Source organism: Accipiter gentilis, chromosome 25, assembly GCF_929443795.1.
Source record: "Accipiter gentilis chromosome 25, bAccGen1.1, whole genome shotgun sequence".
Lineage (NCBI taxonomy): Eukaryota > Metazoa > Chordata > Aves > Accipitriformes > Accipitridae > Astur > Astur gentilis.
In genome coordinates, this window is record NC_064904.1 from 13781149 (window position 1) to 13802676 (window position 21528).

Sequence of the window (21528 nt, forward strand, 5' to 3'; positions counted from 1 at the left end):
CGGCTTTGTTCCAGTTTCATCTTGGAACTGAATGTGTAAGTCCTAATGCCTGAGCAGTGCCCTGCTGCTGTAACTCGTGAATGCAACTCCTATGTTGGAGTGTTATCCCCACATAACTTCAAGCCTAAAATCTTCCCTCTTGTCAGCCACTATGGTGGAGTTCTATGACTATCAAATTATTTTAACATTATTTGAATGACATGAATGCATAATACTCGCTTCACTTTTTTTAAAGTATTTATCGAGTCAACTGCTTGTCTACCAAGCTATTAAAAAAATACGACCAAGCTGATAATTTCCATTTCTCCAAATGATTCCAGCACAACAGAGATCACTTATTCAGTGGGCATACTCCAAATACCCTTTGTGTTTACTTTTCTTGATAGACGTCTAAATATTAAAAGAGAAATTCTGAATTATGCTGAGGCAATATTGAATGTTCCTCTCTGCTCTTATTGCCTTGCCAGGGAGCACCATTGTATCTCACATTTCTCTATCCCACCTCTAACCTCGTTTCCCAACTCCCTATATTACAACTTTGTTTTCTTTACTCGGTACACAGGTAAGGCTGAGAACACACAATCAAATGACACAAGCTTTCTTCTATTAGTGTTATTCACACCCTGACCTGTGAATGGACTGATGTTAGGCCTGCTCATTAGGGTGTGCTGCTTTACTAGTAACTGAGAAATGAGACAAAAAACAATGGGAATTTTCTTGTGTTTTCTTTGGTCCAAAGAAGAGAGACAAAACGTTCACTGCAATTATAGTAATGCATGATCTGAAACAGAAATTCCTGTAGGTTATTGTAGAGGATGCAAGGGTGATCTTTTCTGTTCTTTTTCCTTTTTAGCAATTATGAATCTTTAGACACTTTGGGGAAAAATATGAGGCCACAAACTTCTGCATGTAGACAAGACTCCACAGCAGAGAAGAACAGCTAAAGGAGTGAACTTGTCAGCACAATTCAGAAAGGAGTTAAAAAAAAAAAAAAAAAAAAAAAAAATCGAAGACCCCAGCTTAAAGAGAAATGGTTTGCCAAGAGAAGGACCCACAGAAGAGAGAAAAAGGAAGGGAAAGCAAAGATCAGTGTGAAGAGAAGATTTAGAAGAGTAGATGGAACTGAATGTCGGACTAGCAACGAGAGGAATGAATAGATGGCTGTGGAAGGATCTGGCCACCAACTCTCAGATCAAGCCCAGAGAAAGATAAATATAACATTAATCACCAATTTACAGACATCTCATATGCTTTGTCTCCCATGACTCCACATTTTGTTAAGACATGGAAATGTATATATTTATATATTTTGCAATCATTTAGTTTGAACTAAAAAGGTATGTCAGCCAGCCACACAAACTTCTTCTGAATTTCTTCTCTTTTGCAATACAGAAGCCATTAATTTGATTGATTTGCTTCAACATTTTTTTTTTGCATAGAACTCTTCCAGATGCAGGTAGGCATATAACTTCATAAACAGAAAGAGAGCCAGGTATGGAAATGAGGTTTCATCACTGCCTCTTTTAAGAAGCCTCAGTGCTGGACTCAAAGACCTCATTCTGAAGTTAGTCAATTCAGATGAATTCTCCCCCCCAGAAGTGAATGGGTGTCATTCACGTATCTTGTAACCTAACTGGAGCCTGTCCTCCAAATAGATTAGTCTTGGGTTCTTTATAATGTTTTCATCTGAGAATTTACTCAAAAGAGGCTCCAGTGTCTACCTGCTCTTGGTAGGTTCTACTAACACTACCTGCGTGCTGCACTGACAGCAAGCTGCAACTGCTAGTATTTCATGTAGTAACAGGTTTCTCCTTTGTGAAGATAAACAAATGTCAACTCCACAGTATCCAGGGGTGGAATAGTAAAAGCCAAACTCAAGGGAAAATAGCCCAAACAAACCCAGTGAAGAGTTGTGTGTTTTCAGAAAGTCAAATATTCTCTTCCAGGATTCCTAAATACATATTTTTTCACTTTAGTGGTTAATATTCTTGCTGATGAAAAAAAAAAGGAAGCTAAAAATGCTGATCCACAACCAGCATAAATAAAAACCCCCACCAACAACAGAGAAAGCATTATTTAGAAATTAAACAAAATGAGACATTTCCAAGACCAATCCTTTCACTAACAGGAGGACAAGAAAAAGGAAACTAATTCACTCTGGACAGTTTCTTTTACTTTGTCCTAGGGCGTATGCTCCATCTCCCTTTGTCCCCCACATGCATTTCCACTGACCCTGACAGTGCTGGCATTGACCTTCTGCAGCCAAAATAGCCCGGACAGAATGAGCCAGAAAAAAGGAGCCAGCCAGACCAAGGGGCAACGCAGCCATGGCCACAGACCTGGGGGAAAACTGCTATAATTAGCAAGGCCCATACAGGAGTTGCAGAAAACCATGGTCCTCGTGGAGTTGCTGCCTTCCTGCCCCATCAGCTGCGTATTAGCTCATTCAGAGCGGAGCGGAGCAGAGCCACCGCCCGCAGAACCACTCGCACGCCCTGGCCTGAAGGTCACCTAACCAGCATCCTCCTCCTCTGCTGGCGAAGATCCATCTCCAGACTGTGTGCTGTGGAGGGCTTTAATTAAAAGTTAATATTTACTCCATGTTCCCCCCAACCATCTCATTCCCTTCTCTCTGCTGTTTTTAACTCCCCGCTCAACTGGAGTTCAGAGCTGACTGACCCTGGACCTTTATTATTTTACTATTTCAAAACCTATGGTATTGGATAGAAAGCAGAACCAGGCTACTCCCTGAAAAGTGAGTATTAGTGACAAATAGCCAACACCATGAGAACAAAAGCATCTTTTCAAGCTGGAAAAGATAGGTGTTAATTACCCATGAATAACCTGCTTGTACTAGGTAGTAATGCTCAAGTATCTGAAAAATTAATGTTTTGAACCAAATTATTTCTCTTTCTGCAATGTCGTTATGCTGCCTTAAGTCCTTTTCTTGCCACAGTTTTGGTACTTCTAGTTATCATCAAGTTGGTCCTTTTTATTTAGTTTGGAAATCCAGGAAAAACAACCCTGAAGCCTCCCAAACTGCAAATACAATGTTCACAAGCACTGTATTTTCAAGTGACTGCCTACTGACTTGGATTTTTCTGAAGAGAATAGTACTTTTAAGAATCTTTGTGGGACATTTGTTGTATTTGATCAAGACACTTTTTTTCTATCAAATTGAAAGTTAAAGGACGTTGCCACTGATGTTTCTAGATCTCATATAAAAAGCTGATAAAAGGCAAGTATAAACATTTCATGTAGTAGCTCAGAAGCCATTGGAAAAAGCAAAAGTTTTCAGTTGTTATAACAAAGCACATTTTGGTTGCTTCACTATGATTTTTTTTGGCTCTTTTCCTTTTTCCCACTCACTGTACGGAGGGGTATAAACTTGCTTTTTTCTGGGGGCTTGTATGACCAGGGCTTATGACAAAGTCTATTTCCAGCTGTGGAAATGATTCTTAGTGAACCCTCCCTTGGTTTTTTTTTTTCCCAAAGCCTTAAAAACCATTCTTAAACAAAAATCCTAAAATAAAAAAAGTACTGGCAGATGATCTCACTATGTGCCCTGGGGTTTCCATGGCATTTAGCGAACCACCAGCGATTAGTACATTGGTTGAAGCAGAGCAGATAAAGGAGTAACTGGGAACTGCACTGAAATAATCCCTTTCCTCTGGCTCCGGGGTCCCAGTGAAACCCGTCCTCGGTAGTGGAAGGGGTGTAAATATCCACCTGGGGACCTGGCTGTACCCAGGCGTCTCGCTCAGGAAAGGGCTGTTTGCCAGCAGTGGCTCTGGGCACAGGAGCACATTTCTTACAATTACTTCTTTCTGAGGCTGCTTTAACCCAGGCCCTTGCACGCATCTTGCATACCACCTGTTATTGGATTACTTGTGGCAAATATTGGCCCCTGCTCCGTGGGCAGGAGCTGGCAGATGCTGCCGTCGAGCACAAGCAAGAAGCCCAGGTGAATGGGAAAAACAGGAGGGACTCCCTGAAGCTGGGAACAAGCAAACACCAGCTCCTGTCTTGCCAATAAAATAAACTGTCTACCTCCAGATCATGAATGATCACTCTGGTTTGCCCTTCCATTGCAGGGGATTAAAGGAGGGTATTTCACGCACACAGGGGTTTGCTGTGTGCCCGTGGCTGGCACACACCACCGTGGAAAAACAAGGTCAGTGCTGCTGCTGCGCCCGTGACTCGGTGCGCATCTTCAGGGCGTGTGGGCTGGGACAGAGAAAGGACTCAGCAGATGACAATGGGGCTCACTGTTTGCCATCGAGGTCAGCAACACAGCGGGGGTTTATTTCTTAATGAAGTGAGTCACTTGATCAGTATCAAGTATCTGTTAATTCGAGTGATGGGGTGGATCCAAATGTTAGAGGACCTTGTTTTAAATATACCATTCACCGCTCTGGACTGGCTCGCACTGTGTAAACAACATCCGTGAGAGATGAAAATACATTTGGTTAATTCCGTCTGGGGCCGTGAGGTCTCCTGCTTCCTTACAGAGCTGAGACTGATTTTCCAATGACACGTAATTCAACTCAAAGCCCTACATCCCATTACACATAAGCCTTCCCTTGGAAAGGGAAAAGCCAGAAGTAGAGGGTAAATAAAATCAGATAATCTGCATAGTTATCTGACTTCTGCACTTCAGTTTACTCGGCTGAACTGGCTCGCTGGTGCCCCAGAAAGGAAGCCTGTGGGAAACAGCAGCCAAGAGGGAGTAAGAAAAAGACTGCTCCTTCCACAGCGTGCTTGTGGTGCAACGTTGGCTTCATCCTGTGCCGTTCTCAGCATCCTCAAACTTGCAATGAAATCTCGGGGCGTTAAGGTGCACCTTAGCATCTCGGTGCTTTGTAGATTCAGGCCTTTTCATCCCCTGTTTGTTGTCACTAAAATCAGCTGGAGTTTTGCCTTCGACTTTAATGGGAGCAAGGCTGAGCCCTTTAATGCTTCATTCCTGACTTTCTCCATCTAAACAGGGCGGGGGGAACATCAGGAACTGACCTCAGTCAGGGGTGAGAAATACTTCACGTTGCCTTTCAGGAGGCCAGTGCCAGAGAAGAGTAAAATATTACCGATGGTTAGTACGGAAGCTGCCTGACTCCTCAATACACATCCAGAAACTGAATCTAAACTGTATTTGATGCTGCTGACAGAGAAAATCAGCTTGATGACTATGAATAGGATTTCTTCAGGTTCTGGTGAAGTACTTGGTAGCAAGGTAGCATTTGTGTGTGAAGTAGAGGGAAGGAAGGAGCCCTGGTACCAGTGACATACTGAAAAACAAAGACTTTCCTCACCACTGCGCTAATGTCTTTGAGTTCAGCTGCCAACTGATTGGTTGAACGAACAAACCCAATGCCTAATAATTAATTCCTCCTAATTTGTTAATGATGCTAATGCTAAACAAAGTTTCTGTTCAGTCTTGCAGAGTACAGGTGCTATGTTAGTTCTGGCTGCATTTGCCCATAGATAGGAATCAATGAAACGAGAGCAAATAACTCACATTTTTTTAAGAGGAGACATTATATATACTGTGGAGTTTTGACAGCAGAAGTGCTCCTCAGTTTCTGATGCAATCTCTGTGAACACAGGCTGAGAAGAAAGTCTGCAGAGCCCGAAATGGCTGGGGGGTCAGGAGTAGAGAAGAGAGCTTTCTCTGGGAGCACAGCAAACTGAACACTGTCAGCAGTGAGTCCTATTCTTCCATAATCTGTTATCTCACATGACTGCTTGTGTTTTCAGTCTTTCTTTGCTTGTAAAGAAAGAAAAATTAATTTTCCTTTTCCTAAAAAAGGCAGTTTTGGAAGTAGTTGGGGAGTAGGAAGAGAACTGAATTTTAAAGATTTTTGCACAATGTTCATTAAAGTATTGGGAAAGCTAAATCAAGAAGTAACAATAGTTTAGCTTTTTCTTTATCTTTTTTCAAATAGGAAGTCACCAAAAATTATGTTATTAATTAAAAGAATCCCAAGAAGTACCTAGATTGGCCAGTGAAAAAATACAACAGCAAAAAAGAAGGCAGAGGGGATGTAGCTTTGCTGTTTTCTACCTCATGCTTGGTCAGCTTAGTTATATGTTAGCTTTGTTTAAACGCCTTTCTTTTTTTTAAAAAGGGGGGAAAGTGTCCTTAAAAGTTGCTTATTTGAAATAAGTATGCCTATGGATAAACGGGCAAGACAGAAGTTACCGGGGAATTTTTTAAACGTAGTTTTTAGCTGCTGCTAAGTTCTTGCTCAAGCAACTAAAATGGGTGCCTGTAGTGCTCCTTATGGCATCACTCAGGCGATCCTTCCTGCTCACACGGTCCTGAGCTCCCTCCGAGCCCCACTGGCAGGTGCAGGATCCTGCACGGACCAGGCTCCTCCCCGGGGCAGGCCCGCCTGCCGCATCCCTGGGTTTCCGAGTAATGTAAGTGACTCGGGCAACAAACACATGTGACAGCTCGCAAGCAGCTCTGCGAAGGCTTCCCATTTCACACTACACAGACACATGGTTCGTCACCTTCTGCTGACTGCATCCTATGTATAGCGCGATTCAGTTAAGCAGCACCAACACTACAGGTTTCCAAACGCAAAACCCTGGCTTCAGGAAAGTATTCCTTTTCCAAATACTCAACATATACATGACAGAGGAAAAGGTGCGATAAGGAAATAGAAGAGCAGAACTGCAATTAGCATCTGTCACATGCTGTTAGTCCTTACTGAAGGTCTTTGGATGCGTGAAGAGAAGCATGTTACCCTTAAAGCAGTATCCATGGAAGACAAGGATGCTGAAAGCGCCAGTACCCAGTACAGGTCCTGCAGCGCCGTGGGAAAAGAGCACGGGCTCAGTCCTCAGGGCTGCCTGGACTGGACCCACTGGAGTCGTCCCAGCTACGTGTTGCAGGAGCAGGCTCAGCCCCTAATGCACCAGAATAAAGTTCGATTACACAGCCTTATTTAGTTGGACTTGAAGAACGTTTACCCAGGCATTTATTTACAGCAATAGAAGGGCTCAGCGTGTCTTACGATAAACTACTGCCTGAAGCCCATTTCCATCTGAAATTGTTAGCGCAGCTGATGATTGTCCCTGGGTTAAAGGAATCGCTCGTTATTCTGGGCTGCACTTCGTGACTCAGCTCCTGAGAGCTATTTCGAGTGGCAGAGGAGAGAAGCTGCCAGGCTGGCATCCCCTTCTGTTTTCTTTGTGCAAATAGGATGTGGCTTTGCACGACAGGCGTTCGTGCTCTGCGAACTGTCTGAAGGGATTACATGGACTGAAGCCATAATCGTATGCTCTGATATTGTTGATGTATTATAAATGGTCCATTATTCATCTGCATGAAGAAAGCCAGAGGAATGGAAAATTAAAATGTGAAACTAGCGAGCACAAAAAACGAGCAAGTGATTCATGCTGTGTGGAAAATGGGCCTCACTGGATGTAGGGTTGTAGTTCCGTAGAAATAAGTACAACTACAGGGGTTAATAATTTAGCTTATCAACAACAATATTTTTCTTTCCGTCCTGAAAAATGCATGGGCAAAAATGGCACGTGCACCCTGGGTGAGACTTCGTTCACCAGATCCGTTTCCCCAGGTGCCTTTCAGCTCTCGCTGATGGCGGAGGGAGGTGCAATTGTGTTCTACCCCGTGAACGCGGGGATAAGGTGGCAGAGCAGATTTTGCCTAGCACGTAAACGCAACAACATAACAACAACAATTAACCAGATTTGATCTGTCTCGTGTTCCCTCCTCCTCTCATCTTCAGTTACGCTGTGTTCAGAGGGTTTCTCCTTCACTCTCTTCTCGGTAAGAAACACGAATGTCACCACCTTGCCTCCTACTGAGCTGCAGGAGGGAGCTGGAGGGACTGAGCACCTCGCATCGGGCGCTCAGTGTTTCCAGCATGACCTCCTCAAACACAAGCTTTCTGCTTCCCTTGCTTTCAGAATTTTCAAGACTAATTCTGGAAAAACATCTGTAGTGCTGTGGCCTAGGACTATTCTTTCCCTGTTTTAGACTATTTCTATAGCCCATTTTGCCAAGGAACCACAGCAGAAAGGCTGAAGATTGTCTTTCCTGAGTATCCTTTCACTCCTTGCTGAAAAGGTTCTCTCGTCCCTCTGCTGAAGAGCAAAATTTCAACAGGGAAAAGCAAATGAAACACGGTTTATATTCAGATATAGAATTCTCACTCAAAGAGAAATGGAATTTTTTTCTCTGGGGAAAATAATGGATGTCCTCTCCTGGATTTTGAACTTTTTTCCTTCCTTAAAGATTCTTCAGCAAGAAATGAAGGACCCCTTAACCATCCCCATTTCCAAAGTGGTCATGCGCCACAGAAAATCAGAAGCCCTTGGAGGCAATGGGAAGTCCCCAAACAACAACCTGAAAGTTTAAAACTGGCAAAGGAATGGAGTGAAAGATCCCAACTGTGCAATTAGTCAGTTTTATTATCATATCATGTGTGGTCTCTGTGAAAATCTAGCCACATCTCACAAACTCCGAGACCATCAAAAAGATGTTGTATGTGCACACCCCATAATAAAGTTATTAGAAAACCATGAGGAGGTTTCTAATGTGAGTCATGCTATCCAGGAAGAGATGAGACAGGGCAGTCAATTCACTTTTAAACAGCAGCGTGAGCCTAGTGCAAAATCAGCAAATCCAGACGACCATGGATACTGCAGACAAGTTCGAACAATGTTTTATTTACAGCCTCACCAATGCCTAAATCTCAACCAAGCTGCAAATCTAACTCCCTGCACTGATTTGGAGGAAGAAGGGAGAGTGAGGATGCCAGCACCAGCTTTGAAGATTTATTTGCACCCTGTAGCACCCACCTAACTTTATAGTAAACTTGGAGAGAGGAGGACCAAGGGTTGTGAGACAGAGAGGCAAGGGCATGGATGAATTGGTCCTGGGTAACTGCATGGCAGAGAAGCCTTAGTGAGATCTTAAAGACAACTTGGAAAAGAGATTCATTTCAGGTACAGCATTAATATTTCATTTTCTTAGTTTACACTTTTTTTAATCTGGGGGAGTTTTGACTTTTAAGAAGGGAACAAGTTATAACAGAGCAGCGCTGCAGAACAGCCCTTGGGGTGCCTACGAACCAGAACAGGTTTGAGAATCAGCAGCTCAAGGTCATCATCCAGTGATCTGCAAAAAGGAAAAAGTCATCCTACCAGACGTCACCTAGAGCCTTACCAGCAAGACTGCCTATGAATTTTAAGAAACAGTCACTTTATGAAGACCAGACTGACCAGGCAATAGGCAGAGCAGAACAGGCCAGAGCCAGCATGGTGAGACCATTGGGAATGCGTCCTGAAAAAGCCAACATGAGACAGACAGGAGCCTGAAGCAGTCCTTCCTTCCCAACCACGGCAAGATTTTCTTAGCTACCTAACTTAGTTCAGTGGCCCTGTTTGTTCTGCCTTAAAACTTCCCTGTTTCTGGACAAAACACGTCCCTACTGAGTACATCCATCTCTTGGGGCAGGAGGGGTTGGCAGCATATCAGCCCCTGCTTGGGACCAATCCCACAGATTGTAGAGCTGGAGAGAGGACACAGCAGACAAGAACTATGGCAGACATGACTGCAATACCTGCTGGAGGGATTAGGCTCAGGTACAGGTTGGACCTAGTCAAGGCTTGGCCAAGGAGAGCACATCTTCACCTAGACTGAACAAGGAGCATGGTGGAAACCTCCTGAGCTCTTCGAGACAGATACCAGTAGTGCAGAAGAAGCTGGAATTTATTGTGTGGAGCAAGGAGGAAGGGAGTCTTGGAGAGATGGGTCTGGTAGGAAATAGTCTGCTCAGGTGTGTAGCTAGGATTTGCCCCTCATGCTTTTTCTGCCCATCACAACTGCATTTCACAAATCCTCTAGCACTCAAGTTCATAGGGAAGAGCCTAGAGGAAGACTTTGAGCATGTATTAATAGTAATGTAGAAATTGGACAGTAAAATTTCTCTAGCCAAGGTGTCTCTAGTGATGGCCAGAGAACACAATTCCCATTTTAGACCCCAAATGCTCACAGCAAAAGTTAACAAAGACCAACATACAGAAGACCCACAGCTGGAAATTTCAAAACTATTGTTATTCCCCTGGAAAGCTTGGAAATCTCTGGCAGCTCAGCAAATAATTTTCAATCACGAAAGATTTAAGCTTTTAAGTGGCACTTTGCCAGCAGAAAGAAAGGTGGTGCACATCAAAAATACTGGTTTTGACTGCACCTGTTGACCCTGACCTGGTAGCAGATGAAACACGTTAAATGTTTCATAATGCATAAATAGTGCACCACTCCAAGCAGGATGGACTCAGGACTTCCCATAGCATGATGCACTCAAAGTCCGCCCTTTCTTCTATACCTACTGGCAGCTAGCAAGGCAATTAAAAGCTGATTTCAAAGCCACTGCTCCTTCCTGGGGGTTCCACAGCCTTTGTAACCTTTTGTCTTTAATTTCAATGAGTGCCATTCTCTATTTAATCTGAAAATAGGAATATCCCCCAAGTTTAGGCATGTCCATGAATCTGCACATCTCATCAGTGATCACAAGCAACGAAGGACAGGAACAGTTGGTAAGAAATAAGGTTGTAGTTACAGGCTTTTGCACCAAGTCACACCTTCCCCCTTAACCTCTAGTCTGAGAAATCTGTGCATGCTCTGAGTCTGGAGGGGTGTCAGACGGTGTTTACTCAGAGCCAGCGTGGGTAGATGCCTGGTTTAGGACTTTTCCATGATCCTTTCAAGTATCCATACAAGATAGAGCAGCAAGAATTACTAGAAAATTGACACCCTCAAGCAAAGACAGGCTTTTATTCTGAAAAAACCTACTTAAATCCAATCTGCTGCTGTGTAACGTATATGCCAAAGGGACAAAATATGGTGTAAAATAAAATCTCAACAAGCTGAGATCCAGCTTACATATTTGGCCTGTTTAATCCAAGGATGAAAATAATTACACAAAGTCAGTCTAAGCAATCCCAGAAGGATTTGAACATATGAAATATAGTCATTGCGAGAAGCGGAAGGAAGGGAGAGCTACACCAGTTTCAGTTCCCCTTGGCTTTCTTAGACTTGTGTGTGAATTTGGCCCAGAAAACTGTCTGGCATTGGGGATGGTGATCATTCATCCCTTCTATTTGCACAAGAATGTGGGAAGGGCTTAGAAACAGCTCCTCTTCTCCCATCTGGGGGCCTGGGTGGGTGCCAGTTAAGTTCAATGATTCATAACCATTTCAAGAAGCTCCTTGCCACTCTATTTTGCAGGCGTTTGTAAAGAAAGCAAACGTACACATAGATTGCTCTGTCAGGACAGGGGGTACCCTACTTTCCTCTGTTTGTCACGACAGCAGTACCAGGAGAAGGGAAATAAAACCCGTTTATCACCTTAGCACACATCCAGCAAGATTTTCAAACCTCAGCAGCCGGGGAAAAGAGAGAGAAGAGACCTAACGCACAGGTAGAAGCTCTTGATGTGGTATGTGATCAGAGAAGCAAGAAGCTGCATCTTCCCGAGGGCACCAGCCACCTCTCCTCCTGCACGTCTGCAGCAACGACTGCAAGGCAGCACGAGGCGAGGCAACGAGAGCTGCGCTGCAAGAAGCAAGCTCCTACCTGGAAGCCATGAGCAGGTCTCGGTCTCCTGGCTGACGGCTGTCCCCACCGTGATGGATGAGGTGCTTTGGGTCATTCATGGGCCCAGGTCCCAGGGTGGGGCGGATGGGGCGGTTTCGGCTCCAAACCCCGCCTCGCATCATGTGAGCCCTTCACGGCTAGGTCTTCCCAAAGGCAACTCCCTTCACCCATGTTTCTGTAAGCCTTCATGAGCTTCTCTGTGTGTTGAGCGGCAAATTGCAACCAGTCTGCCTTGCCTTTGAATGCTGGCCAAGACTTTGTTTGTTTTCTCTTCTGTTTCAAACGTTCTTTGTCTTTCTGGCTCAGTTAATTAGCTACAATACTCAGTTTCTCCAGTTTTTAAGTGCTGCCCAAATAATAGCTGATCAGATGTAAAGAGACTTTAAAGCCTAGGCTGTAGCTATGCTGAAAAATGAAGGTGCTGCTCTGCCTATAGCAGATTCATCCAGCTGATGCGCATAACAACATCAGAGAAGAGAAGGTGGCTTGGGGTTAATGACCATAATAAGGTTCGTGCCTTGGTTTCTACAGTGCTCTGTGGCCAAAAGTACCACAACTTTGCTCCCAGTCCTGGCACGGGTCACTGAATTAAGGTAATAATGAGGTAACTAATAACACCTGCAGTTGCAGGAGGGATGGCTGGGGTATAGAGGATGACACTAAAAAAACTCACTGGCTGCAAGGGAACATCTCCAGGGGGTCCTCAGCAGCTAGAAAGGGTGGAAAGCCTGAGAAAGAGGCACGTAGGGAGTGGGAGGACCTGCTCCGAGACCTCTGAGGAGATGAGGTGAGAAGAGAGACAGAAAGGCCGTGCATACCCAAGAAGATCAGGAGAAAAAGTGGCCTCAGGTGTTTGCAGCAGTTCTCTCAGATGGATCCTCAAACTGTGTTTTAGAGGTTTGTCTGAGCTGGACTAATCTTACAACCCCATGACGTTGCTTATATTTATCTATCACAAGGCAGTCTGTCCAGGGGTTAAAACTGCAGTTTTCAGCCATGTGGCAGGCTGTTGTAATCCATCTCTATTACATAACCCAGCAAACATTTTGCTAAAGTTCAGTTAAACTGCAAGATTGATGGTGGTGAGGAGCATATTCTCCTTTATGAATTTTTCCCTTTCGGAAATCAGGGTAGTGGCACGCCAATGGCAGCTTTTCCCCTGCTTGACTAATTCAGTGGCCAAGCAAAGGCACCGTGCTCCCCCTCATAGCACTCATGCTCTTCTTATTGAGGAAAAGGTTGTCGTTTCTCCTTTCCCTACTCACTCCTGCTGTGGCACAGGACAGAGATCAGAGTGTAAGAGACAAACGGGGCACAAGTTAAGCAAAGAACTGGAAACAGGGTAGGGAGGAGGTAAATTATCCTTAGACCGAATTAGATGGAGCCCAACTATTCTCGTGCTGTTTTGCTAAGGGCACTCCGGATTAAGAGAGGACACAAAGGGGAAGGGAGGGAGGGAGGCAAGAAAAGTCTTGTTATTCAGCTTCTCCCTGAGACTGTTTATAGGTTGCTTGACATATTTCATGATCATTCATGGCAAAGCTTTCCTAAGCTGTTTCCTTCCTCCTCCCTTTAATGATGCTGCTGCCTTTCTGGTGATGCAGGATCTGTGTGGCTCTCCAAGTCTCATATTTTCTCCTGCTCCTCCTCGTCCGAGTAGGGACTGGAACCCAACCCTGCTTCTCCCTTCTCATCAGGTTGCTGGCCCTTCTCTGTAATGTAGAGAACAGCTGTTGAAGGCTCAGAAACTCTGACTGTTGGGCCAGATCACCAATTACTCTATACTTCACAGTTTGAGATCCGCTCCTTCACACTTTGCTGCTGAGATTCACCTTTTTCATCTTTTTCCATACCTTCTGTTTTAATCCTTCTTGTTTTCCTAATCATTGCTTTAACCCCCATTTACTAAAGCTTTTTGTGGTCCAACTACCTCTTCCAGTTATGCTAGTGTGAATCCAGAGTAAATCTGCTGGTGTAGTTGGGTTTATAAGATACGAGATGACTGTACGTTCCATCAGCTAGAGCCAAAACCAATGTCACCATCGTCAGCATCTTTCTCGCTGTTGTTTCCAATATCAAAGAGAGACTGTAGTCTGGGAATAGGTGATACTAATCATCAGACTTGGATTTAAGTTGCATAATTTGCCTACTTCAACCTTCTCCAGATGCTTTTCAGCCATTAATTAAATATAGGAGCCCAATAAAGACAAGGGTAATCATTTTCAGGGTGAGGCACCAATAAGGCAGCAATGTTCTCAAAGGCACATACCAAGGGTCCAGCCTGGCTTTGTGGTGAAATCTCCATTGATTTTATTACCTCACAGTCAGCAATAGGAGTCAACAGAAGAGTCCCCATCTCTTGTCCCTATCCTACCAGAACGTTGAGCCCACTGGAAAAAATGGGTGCCACAGAAGTGCTGAGTCTTCCATGGCACGGTTGTATCAAATTTGGGGTTAGTGGAAGAATCCTTTCTTGTTGTTTCATTAGAGGCAGAGGGAACTTGGATATGAATGTCTGGGAGAAACCACCCCATTCACTGGGGGCTATCCCATTTTCTCTTCCAGCCCATGGCAGCAGGCTTCCCAGTCCCTCGGGAGTCTGGGGCGGGTTTACCCCTTTCACGCTACTGCTGCATCCCAAAGGGATTTACTGCTGTTGATCATCAGTCCAAGCTGAGCACTGCTTTGGTACTGCCAGACCTCAAAAACAAAAGCGTGGGGAACCTGATCCGTTCCGTACTCATCCACATTCACAGCACCTCTCCTGAACAACATGTGATGCGACAGTAGCTTAAAGCATTCTGCTTCATGCTGTGTGTCATGAACTTTAAAAATAATAGAGAGTGAGTCTGGAAAACTTCCCAGATTATGCAGTTCATCTACCTTCTCTGCTCTAAGAAAAAGGTAAAGGTGATAGGGCTATTTCTTCTTCTTTTCTTGGTGCACAGGTGTGCATCATGTTCTAACACTGGGCTAATCTGCAGGTCCATCCCAGCTGTGTGTTCCATTACAAAAAGTTTGTGTTGAGGTGAGAGGGAAAGCCCTGTGGCAGTGAAGGACAGAGGAAACAGTTTTGTTTCTTGTTTCTTATGTATTCTATGAATGCAGCATTAAATGCAGGTAAAAGAGAGCCTGCTATAATTTACAGTTAATTTACTAGCATAAATTTACTAATATTTCTCCCACAGTCATTTTAACAACTGGACAGGTTTTTTTCAGCCTGTTCTGACAGAGGAACTCACACTGATAGAAATCTAATGGTGCAATTGTACTAAAGAAAACCCTGCAAGCCCAGCCAGGACTAATTACTTTAACCTCAGACCTGGCTGCTATCCCCACGGCAAGGCTCTGTGCAGGCACATGGGCTAGCAGGAAAAAACTAATGGAGAAACAGGAATGAAAGGTTACACTTGTGCAACCCTCATGGCCCCAAAGATACTTCGACACAAAATGAAGCTGTTACACCAGTAAGTTTTGGTACATAGATACTACTATTTAGTAGCAGTAGCTACTAGTAGTAAGCACATAGGGTTAAGCCTAGAAAAATCAGGATCCTGTGGGCATTTTCAAACTCATCTGTGTCTCATAACTGAATATAATTATGTAATTGTCTGTGTTGACATAAAGGCAGGGATGTATCCTTGGGAGATGGCTATTCCTTTGGTGTTTGATAGATTGGTGCCCTTCATTTCCTAGGATGAACGGGCTCTAGCATGGGCCGGCCAAGGTGGAGGAAGCTCCCTCGTGCAGAAGACCAGCTCCACGCGCCTTTTCTTTGACAGCAATACTGGCCCTAGGAGCTCCTCATTAACCCCTCCCCGGCACCTCCTCACTGCCACATCATCCCCAAAGGTGCGCTCGAAGTCAGACCAGGGTGAAAAGAACCCTCCTGCAACCCCACGGCCAACCCAAAACCCATGGGGATATCCCACTGCTAAATAACGCAGCCCCGAGCACCCCAGGGATTCAGGTTACCCGTGGCGGCTGCGCTGGCGGACACTACAGGAAAGACGGACAGGGGACGGGATTCTGACTGGGACAGGGGTGTGTGGAGCCATGCTCCCGGGAAACGCAAGGTCCGTCCGGGTGGGACGCCGGCACTGGGTGACCGTGCGTGCTGCAGGCTCAGATCCAGGCTTATTTTGCAGCCGCTCCTCTGTATGGACGAGCCCAGCCTGGCTGTTTGTTTGACTGTTTGTCTTGGCAGCAAGTCCCCACATCGAACCGGGGGTGTCATTTATCTCTGGCAGCAGCAGCCCTCATCAGAGCGAGTAGCAATAGCAGCAGCCCCGGAGGCCCTCGCTGGCGGGGGCTCTCGCTGGCCTTTGCTTTGCATTCCTCCACCTCTCATACAGAAACAAGGGCCCTGGAAAAGAGGCTGGAGCAGCCAGAGTGCCTTGGACAGAAACAGACGGCGCACAAACTGCTGGGCAAACGCATCACAAGTGCAAATTGCTAAGGGACAAGCGCTCTACCAAAGCTGACTTGAGATCTCTATTCATTCTTCCTCCCCCTTGAAGTTTTGCAATGCAGCAGTAAAGAAAACTCAACGTTTTTCAGCTGGTTTTGGTTTGCTCCTAGGGTATGTCCCTTCCTCACATGAATCAGAAGCTGTGGCAAACACAATGTGCTATGCCTCTAACGGGTACATACCATCCTCGTGTCTTGCAGTTAGACGGAGAACAGCAATACGCTTTATTGCACAGTGGATGGACAAAGAAAGCCTTGTTGCCTGTGGGACTCTGTCACGCTGATGTTTCTTTTCCACTTGGTGCTCATATGTCACCAAAGGGCCCGTGCGTACCCATTGGAAATAGAAGTGTGAAACTAATAACCAAAAATAAAAACTCTGGAGGCAAGGAGATGACTCTGGAGGGAGGGAGAAGAGAGAGAAGCCAGAGGGATGCAATTTACTGAGCCTGATTCACGGTGCTGGCAGGGAGCTCTCTGCCAGAGCAGATGAATCAGATTCCCTTTCGGTCTGTGCTGGCACCACAGTTATTTTGGTGTCACCACGGGCAGGACGAGCGTATATTTGGGAAGCATTGCTGGACAGACAGCGAGTGTCTGCTGAAACGGCTTGTGTCATTTTAACATCATACTCACTGAAAGAAGTAAAAAGAGGGAAAATGAAATATGCTGGCATGTCAGGTCAGAGCCTCCCCTGAGAGTCAGGGAGGGTGTTCCTCACCCGAGCTGGGAGTCTGGCTCCTACAGGTTTTGTTTATCTCTGTCTTGTAATGGGGCTGGAGTAGACACTGTTGCAACTCGTAGACAAACATCTTGAGAAAATATTTCTAAGAAAAAATGCAACTCAGCTGGCATTTTGTTTTGGATCCTCAAAATTTGTGGGACATATTCCGCAGCTCGTAAGACAGAATGGACACCCAGCCCTCGTCATGCCTTTGGCATCACAGATAAGAACAGAGGAGAAGGGATATCACCGTGCTTTTAGCGTTTTTTTTGGATGTCCCAGCTTGCAATGGAGTCCTGCCCAGGAACTTTCACTGCTCTGGCTGATCTCAGGAACCCACTTGTGTGCTGTTCTCACACAGCACAAAGATGAACCTGGCAGCTGAGAAGCAGCAACGTTGCATTTCAAGTGCCCGTTTGGCAAAGTCCTAAAATACGTTCTGCTTTGACCCTGTGCTCCAACCCCGTGGCAATCAGGAGGCCATGCAAACTTGCTCAAGTGTCTTACTGAATGGGGTCCTTTAAAGACTGCCATTAATTTCTGGGCATTTAGATCACTCCCCAAGCAAGGTAAAGAATAGGTTTAAAAAATGTATGTGTTAGAAAGACCTTTATATTTTGGGATTTGGCCAACGGCCACAGTTTGCTGAGGCAGACGTTCTCTTCTCCTACTTACTTGTTGTTCTGACTCAAAAATTATCCATGGAAAACATTGTCTTGGTGTTCACCAACAACTGCAAAATGCTCCCGGCATCCTCCAGATGTCAGATCTGAGTGCGTGCTTGTGCTTGCCTGGCTAATAAAGAAAACTGGCAAATTTTTGTTTATCTGTTTCTCACCTGTGTCATTATGACAGCCAGCTAAAGCAAGGGCAGATGAATATAGCCAGCAGAGACAGCAGCTTACGAAACGAGCCTATTTTTAACAAGCCTTCCTTCCATGCTGTGGAGGAAACAAGGGATTTAATATGTGCTTCTTGATGTGGGATTCATGGTGCGGTTTTCCCCACCCTTGTTCAGCTGAGCCTGCCTCATCACCATGCTAATATTACTTCTCTCTTTCTCCTGGGCTTGGCAGGCTTTCTCAAACGCGTATCACATGCCCCAGGCAGGCGGCCAGCCTACCTGTCTGAGAAAAACAGACCTGCTCTTCCCTGCCACACCCTGACCTCTGAGGATGATAACCCGTTGCCAAGAAACATCAGCAATAACTGTTTGGAAAATAGATGCCTGTCAAGTTTCACGTGGAACCGGCTTTCCCTGCCACGTCCTTTCCCAGCACGGACCTTGCTGTCGGTGCCGTGGCCCCGCTCCCGCTCTGCACCTCCCCGGGCCGGGCGCTGGGGTCCGGTCGGTGCCGTGGCATGACCCGGTGCAGAAGATGCTCCCCTTGTGTGTGACCCACCGCGGAATCCTTTCACACCACCAGAAAGCTGGTACCGCAGAGAGAACGACCCACGTTCGTGACATGGGAGAATTTTGTTTCCTTAGCAAAAAAAACCAAACTCAAACCTTTTTGCTAAGCAGTGGAGAAAGCCTGGAGGGTGGTTATTTGGAGGGCTCTGTTAGTGTTACGTTTTTATTTGTTTCTGTTAGGTAACACCTAGAAGTCCCAACAATGTCTCTGATGTGGAAAATAGGAAGAGCCACATAACTAGTTTGTTTGCTAAACAAGTAAATCTGTGCAGGCAGACAAACATTAAGAAAATGATACTACTGAAAAAGTCATATTTATGAAAGAAAATCTTTCCTCCAAAACTAATATCAAGTACATTTTGAGTAAATCATATTAAATTACTGTCTGGGCGTAGTCCTAAAATATTTGCTATAACCTTATACCAATGTATTTACTTAATCTAAACACCAGGTAATGAGCAGAGGGTTGGACTGTATCTTTTCATTGGGTGAAGTGACTTATTCCTTGAGTTGTCTCCTCGATTTCAACAAGGCAACTTAAGCAATAAGATGCTACTTTGTACGACTGGGAGCCTGACAAGCAATTTCTGACTTTCCATTGTTGTGGAAAATATAATCCTAAACTATTTACAGAAGAAAAGCAGAAATAATCAAGCATATTTAAAAAAAAAAAAAAAAGCTCTCCACTTTTAGGCTATCGAAGTGTTTACAGACCGTGTTTTGTAGATTATAACTTCTTCTACCAGAATAAATAGTGAGGAAATTTATTGCAGAATGTAGATAAACATAGGTTTTGTATATTTTAAGGAAAAAAAAGATACTGTAGAAATTTCAGATTCTTGGCATTTTTGTAGACACAACCTTAAGACTACGAGTTGCTTATTTTAAAACTGGCTAATCTGTACATAAACTAAAGAGCAGATTTGTAATTTATTGATACGCTTCTGCCAGCTAAGAACTGGTTTTCATTACTCTTTTGAGTCATTCCTCCAATCATCACTGTTCTGCTTCAGCAATATTTTATATTAAAATGTGTGTATTTTCCCCTTTAAAAAAGAGGTTAAATTGCTAATTTCCTTCTGCTCTGCAGTAGGGAAACACAGGAAAAAAAGCCCTTCTTCCAGACTGCTGTATTGTTCAGCCAACAGATTGAATACAGAGCATAGGACACCTTGAATTTGCAAACATACACTACACGGCGCAGCTTTTAGCTATTGTAAATGCCAGGTAGATTGTATCATGCACTGTATCCTGCTCGTCGCTTCCTAATCGCTATGAGAAATGAAGGGCAAGCATGTGAATTAAGGCATGCAACCCGAAACAGTTAATTTAGACACAACTGAATTTAATTTGTACACAAAGTCAAAGGCTTCCTAAAGCTTAGCTTCAACATTATGCAGCCACCGAGGAAAGTTTAGAGGAGGTAACGACAGGCTTTTCTTAACTCTATTTTTCCTTATCTGATTCATGCAGCATCAGAGAAAGCCACACCCTAGAAGCTGCAGGGTTTGCCTCGGAGGTTGATTCGCAGCTAGCAGAGCACAGAAAAGCAGAAGCAGAATACAGAAAAGTATAGAAAACGTAAGCCCACCACTGGCTGGAGATCCTGGCCAGTTAGGAAGAACTAGATGAAAGCAGTCACACATCTTGGTAGATTATGGTGGTACAGCAATAATAAGAGAGGAAAACTTTGTCTTTTCAGAGGATCCCAGTGCAGAATCAGTCCCAATCCAGAGGAGGAGACGGAGACTTTGTGATTCTGTGCTGCAGGAAAAGTGCAGCTAGACTGAAACTAAATGCTGACACACTCCTTAGCCTCTCGGTGAATATACATCCTCGGATGCCAACCAGATTATTCCGGGCTGCTCTGCATTGCATTATGCCTGACTGATCACTGCTTGCAGAGCTGGAGCTTCAGGTCATTGCGGAGGGAGAAAAGGAGTGATGTGAATGTTCCTTGCAGAGCCCGAAGACACTTAGGGAGATTGATGAAGGATACCCAGGCTGCCCGGCTGCCCGATTGGCTGCTGCGCTCCCTCAGCTCCAGTTGAGAGGGCAAGCTGACACGGAGAGCTCAGCAGCCTCCCAGTGATGGAGAGAGCCAGGAGAGCCCCGGGGGGAGCGGGATGGAGAAATGGCGAGGAACGTTTCTGCGTGCCGCCCTGGGAGAACGCAGAGAGGCGTGCAGGAAGGGGGAGCAGACCCCGGGATTTTCCCTTCCCTGAGAGGCAGGGATGATCCAAACCCTCCCTGAAGCCAGCAGAAGGATTCCTGCTCACCTGCCAGTCCTTAAAATCACACACTTAAACCCTGGTCACCCAACAAAGCAAGCGGCTCGAGACACATCCTAGGAGTGAACTTTAGTTTGTGGCCAGCTACTTGGCACCATCAAGGGTGAAAACCACCAAAATGTAAATTATACATAGATCTTCAGCATTGTACTTACGATAACGCTCAGACATTTATGCAATGCACATCAGACAAAAAAATCCCAAAGCCCCTCTATGCCTTTCATTAGTAATTTTTACAAAACGTGGAAATCATGCTGCCTGTTCCGCATGCAACCAGCGTGGGACCAAAACCAGCTGCTGTACAAGAATGTGCATTAGGTCTGATCCAGCGCTCACTGAGATCAATGGGATGAGTTTCCCTGATCCTAGTGGGACCTGAGGAGAAAATGGGAGCAACCAGTGTGAGCCAGGAGGTGAGTGCTGCTAAAGGCAGGGAATTTGGCCATACTGTCACCTCTGCTTTCTGATTATGAGTGTTGCAGTGGTATTGGTAAGGAGCACAGAGTAGGAAGGGACTTCAAGGCTTCATGCTAGAGTTGGCTTCCTTGGAATTTATGACAAGGAAGGTAACAAGTGTGGCTGTACTGCTTCTGGCATCCAGCTTAGACCATACCTAACCCTTACTTCATCTTACTGAGCATAACCTCCATGACACCAGTTAGCTGGACCAGGACTGTGGGGATTTGGTGCCTAGAAGAGCATAGGAGAGCCGACTCCCATCAGAAGTAGGGTCTGTGGACTTCTGAGGCTAGGGTTCAACTCCCATGGCTTCAGATGTCTATGGAATAAAAGCCTACACACTTGTGTCCCGCTGTAGTCATCCAACCGTATGTGGTTGTTAAGAGACTGTGCTCTTGACTTCACTGTCTGTATGGACCATGCAACCTACAGTCTTGACTCCATGACTGTAGACCCTTGACCCCTTGAAATGCCCTGGAAGACCAGATGCCAAGCTTAGGTGTAGAGACCTACCCTTCAGTTACCCACAGTTAGGTGA

General features: G+C 45.1%; 1 protein-coding gene across 1 annotated transcript in view; it reads right to left on the minus strand.

Annotated features, from left to right (window-relative positions):
- Positions 1 to 11751, minus strand: part of AHNAK2 (AHNAK nucleoprotein 2) — a 71674-nt gene extending 59923 nt beyond the window's left edge. The window contains exons 1-2 of the mRNA XM_049828309.1: positions 11612 to 11751; positions 9106 to 9151 (exon numbers count right to left, since the gene is read on the minus strand). Coding sequence (XP_049684266.1) covers positions 9106 to 9151; positions 11612 to 11751 — 186 coding nt within the window. The remainder of the gene's footprint in view (positions 1 to 9105; positions 9152 to 11611) is intronic.
- Between the last annotated feature and the right edge of the window lie 9777 nt (positions 11752 to 21528).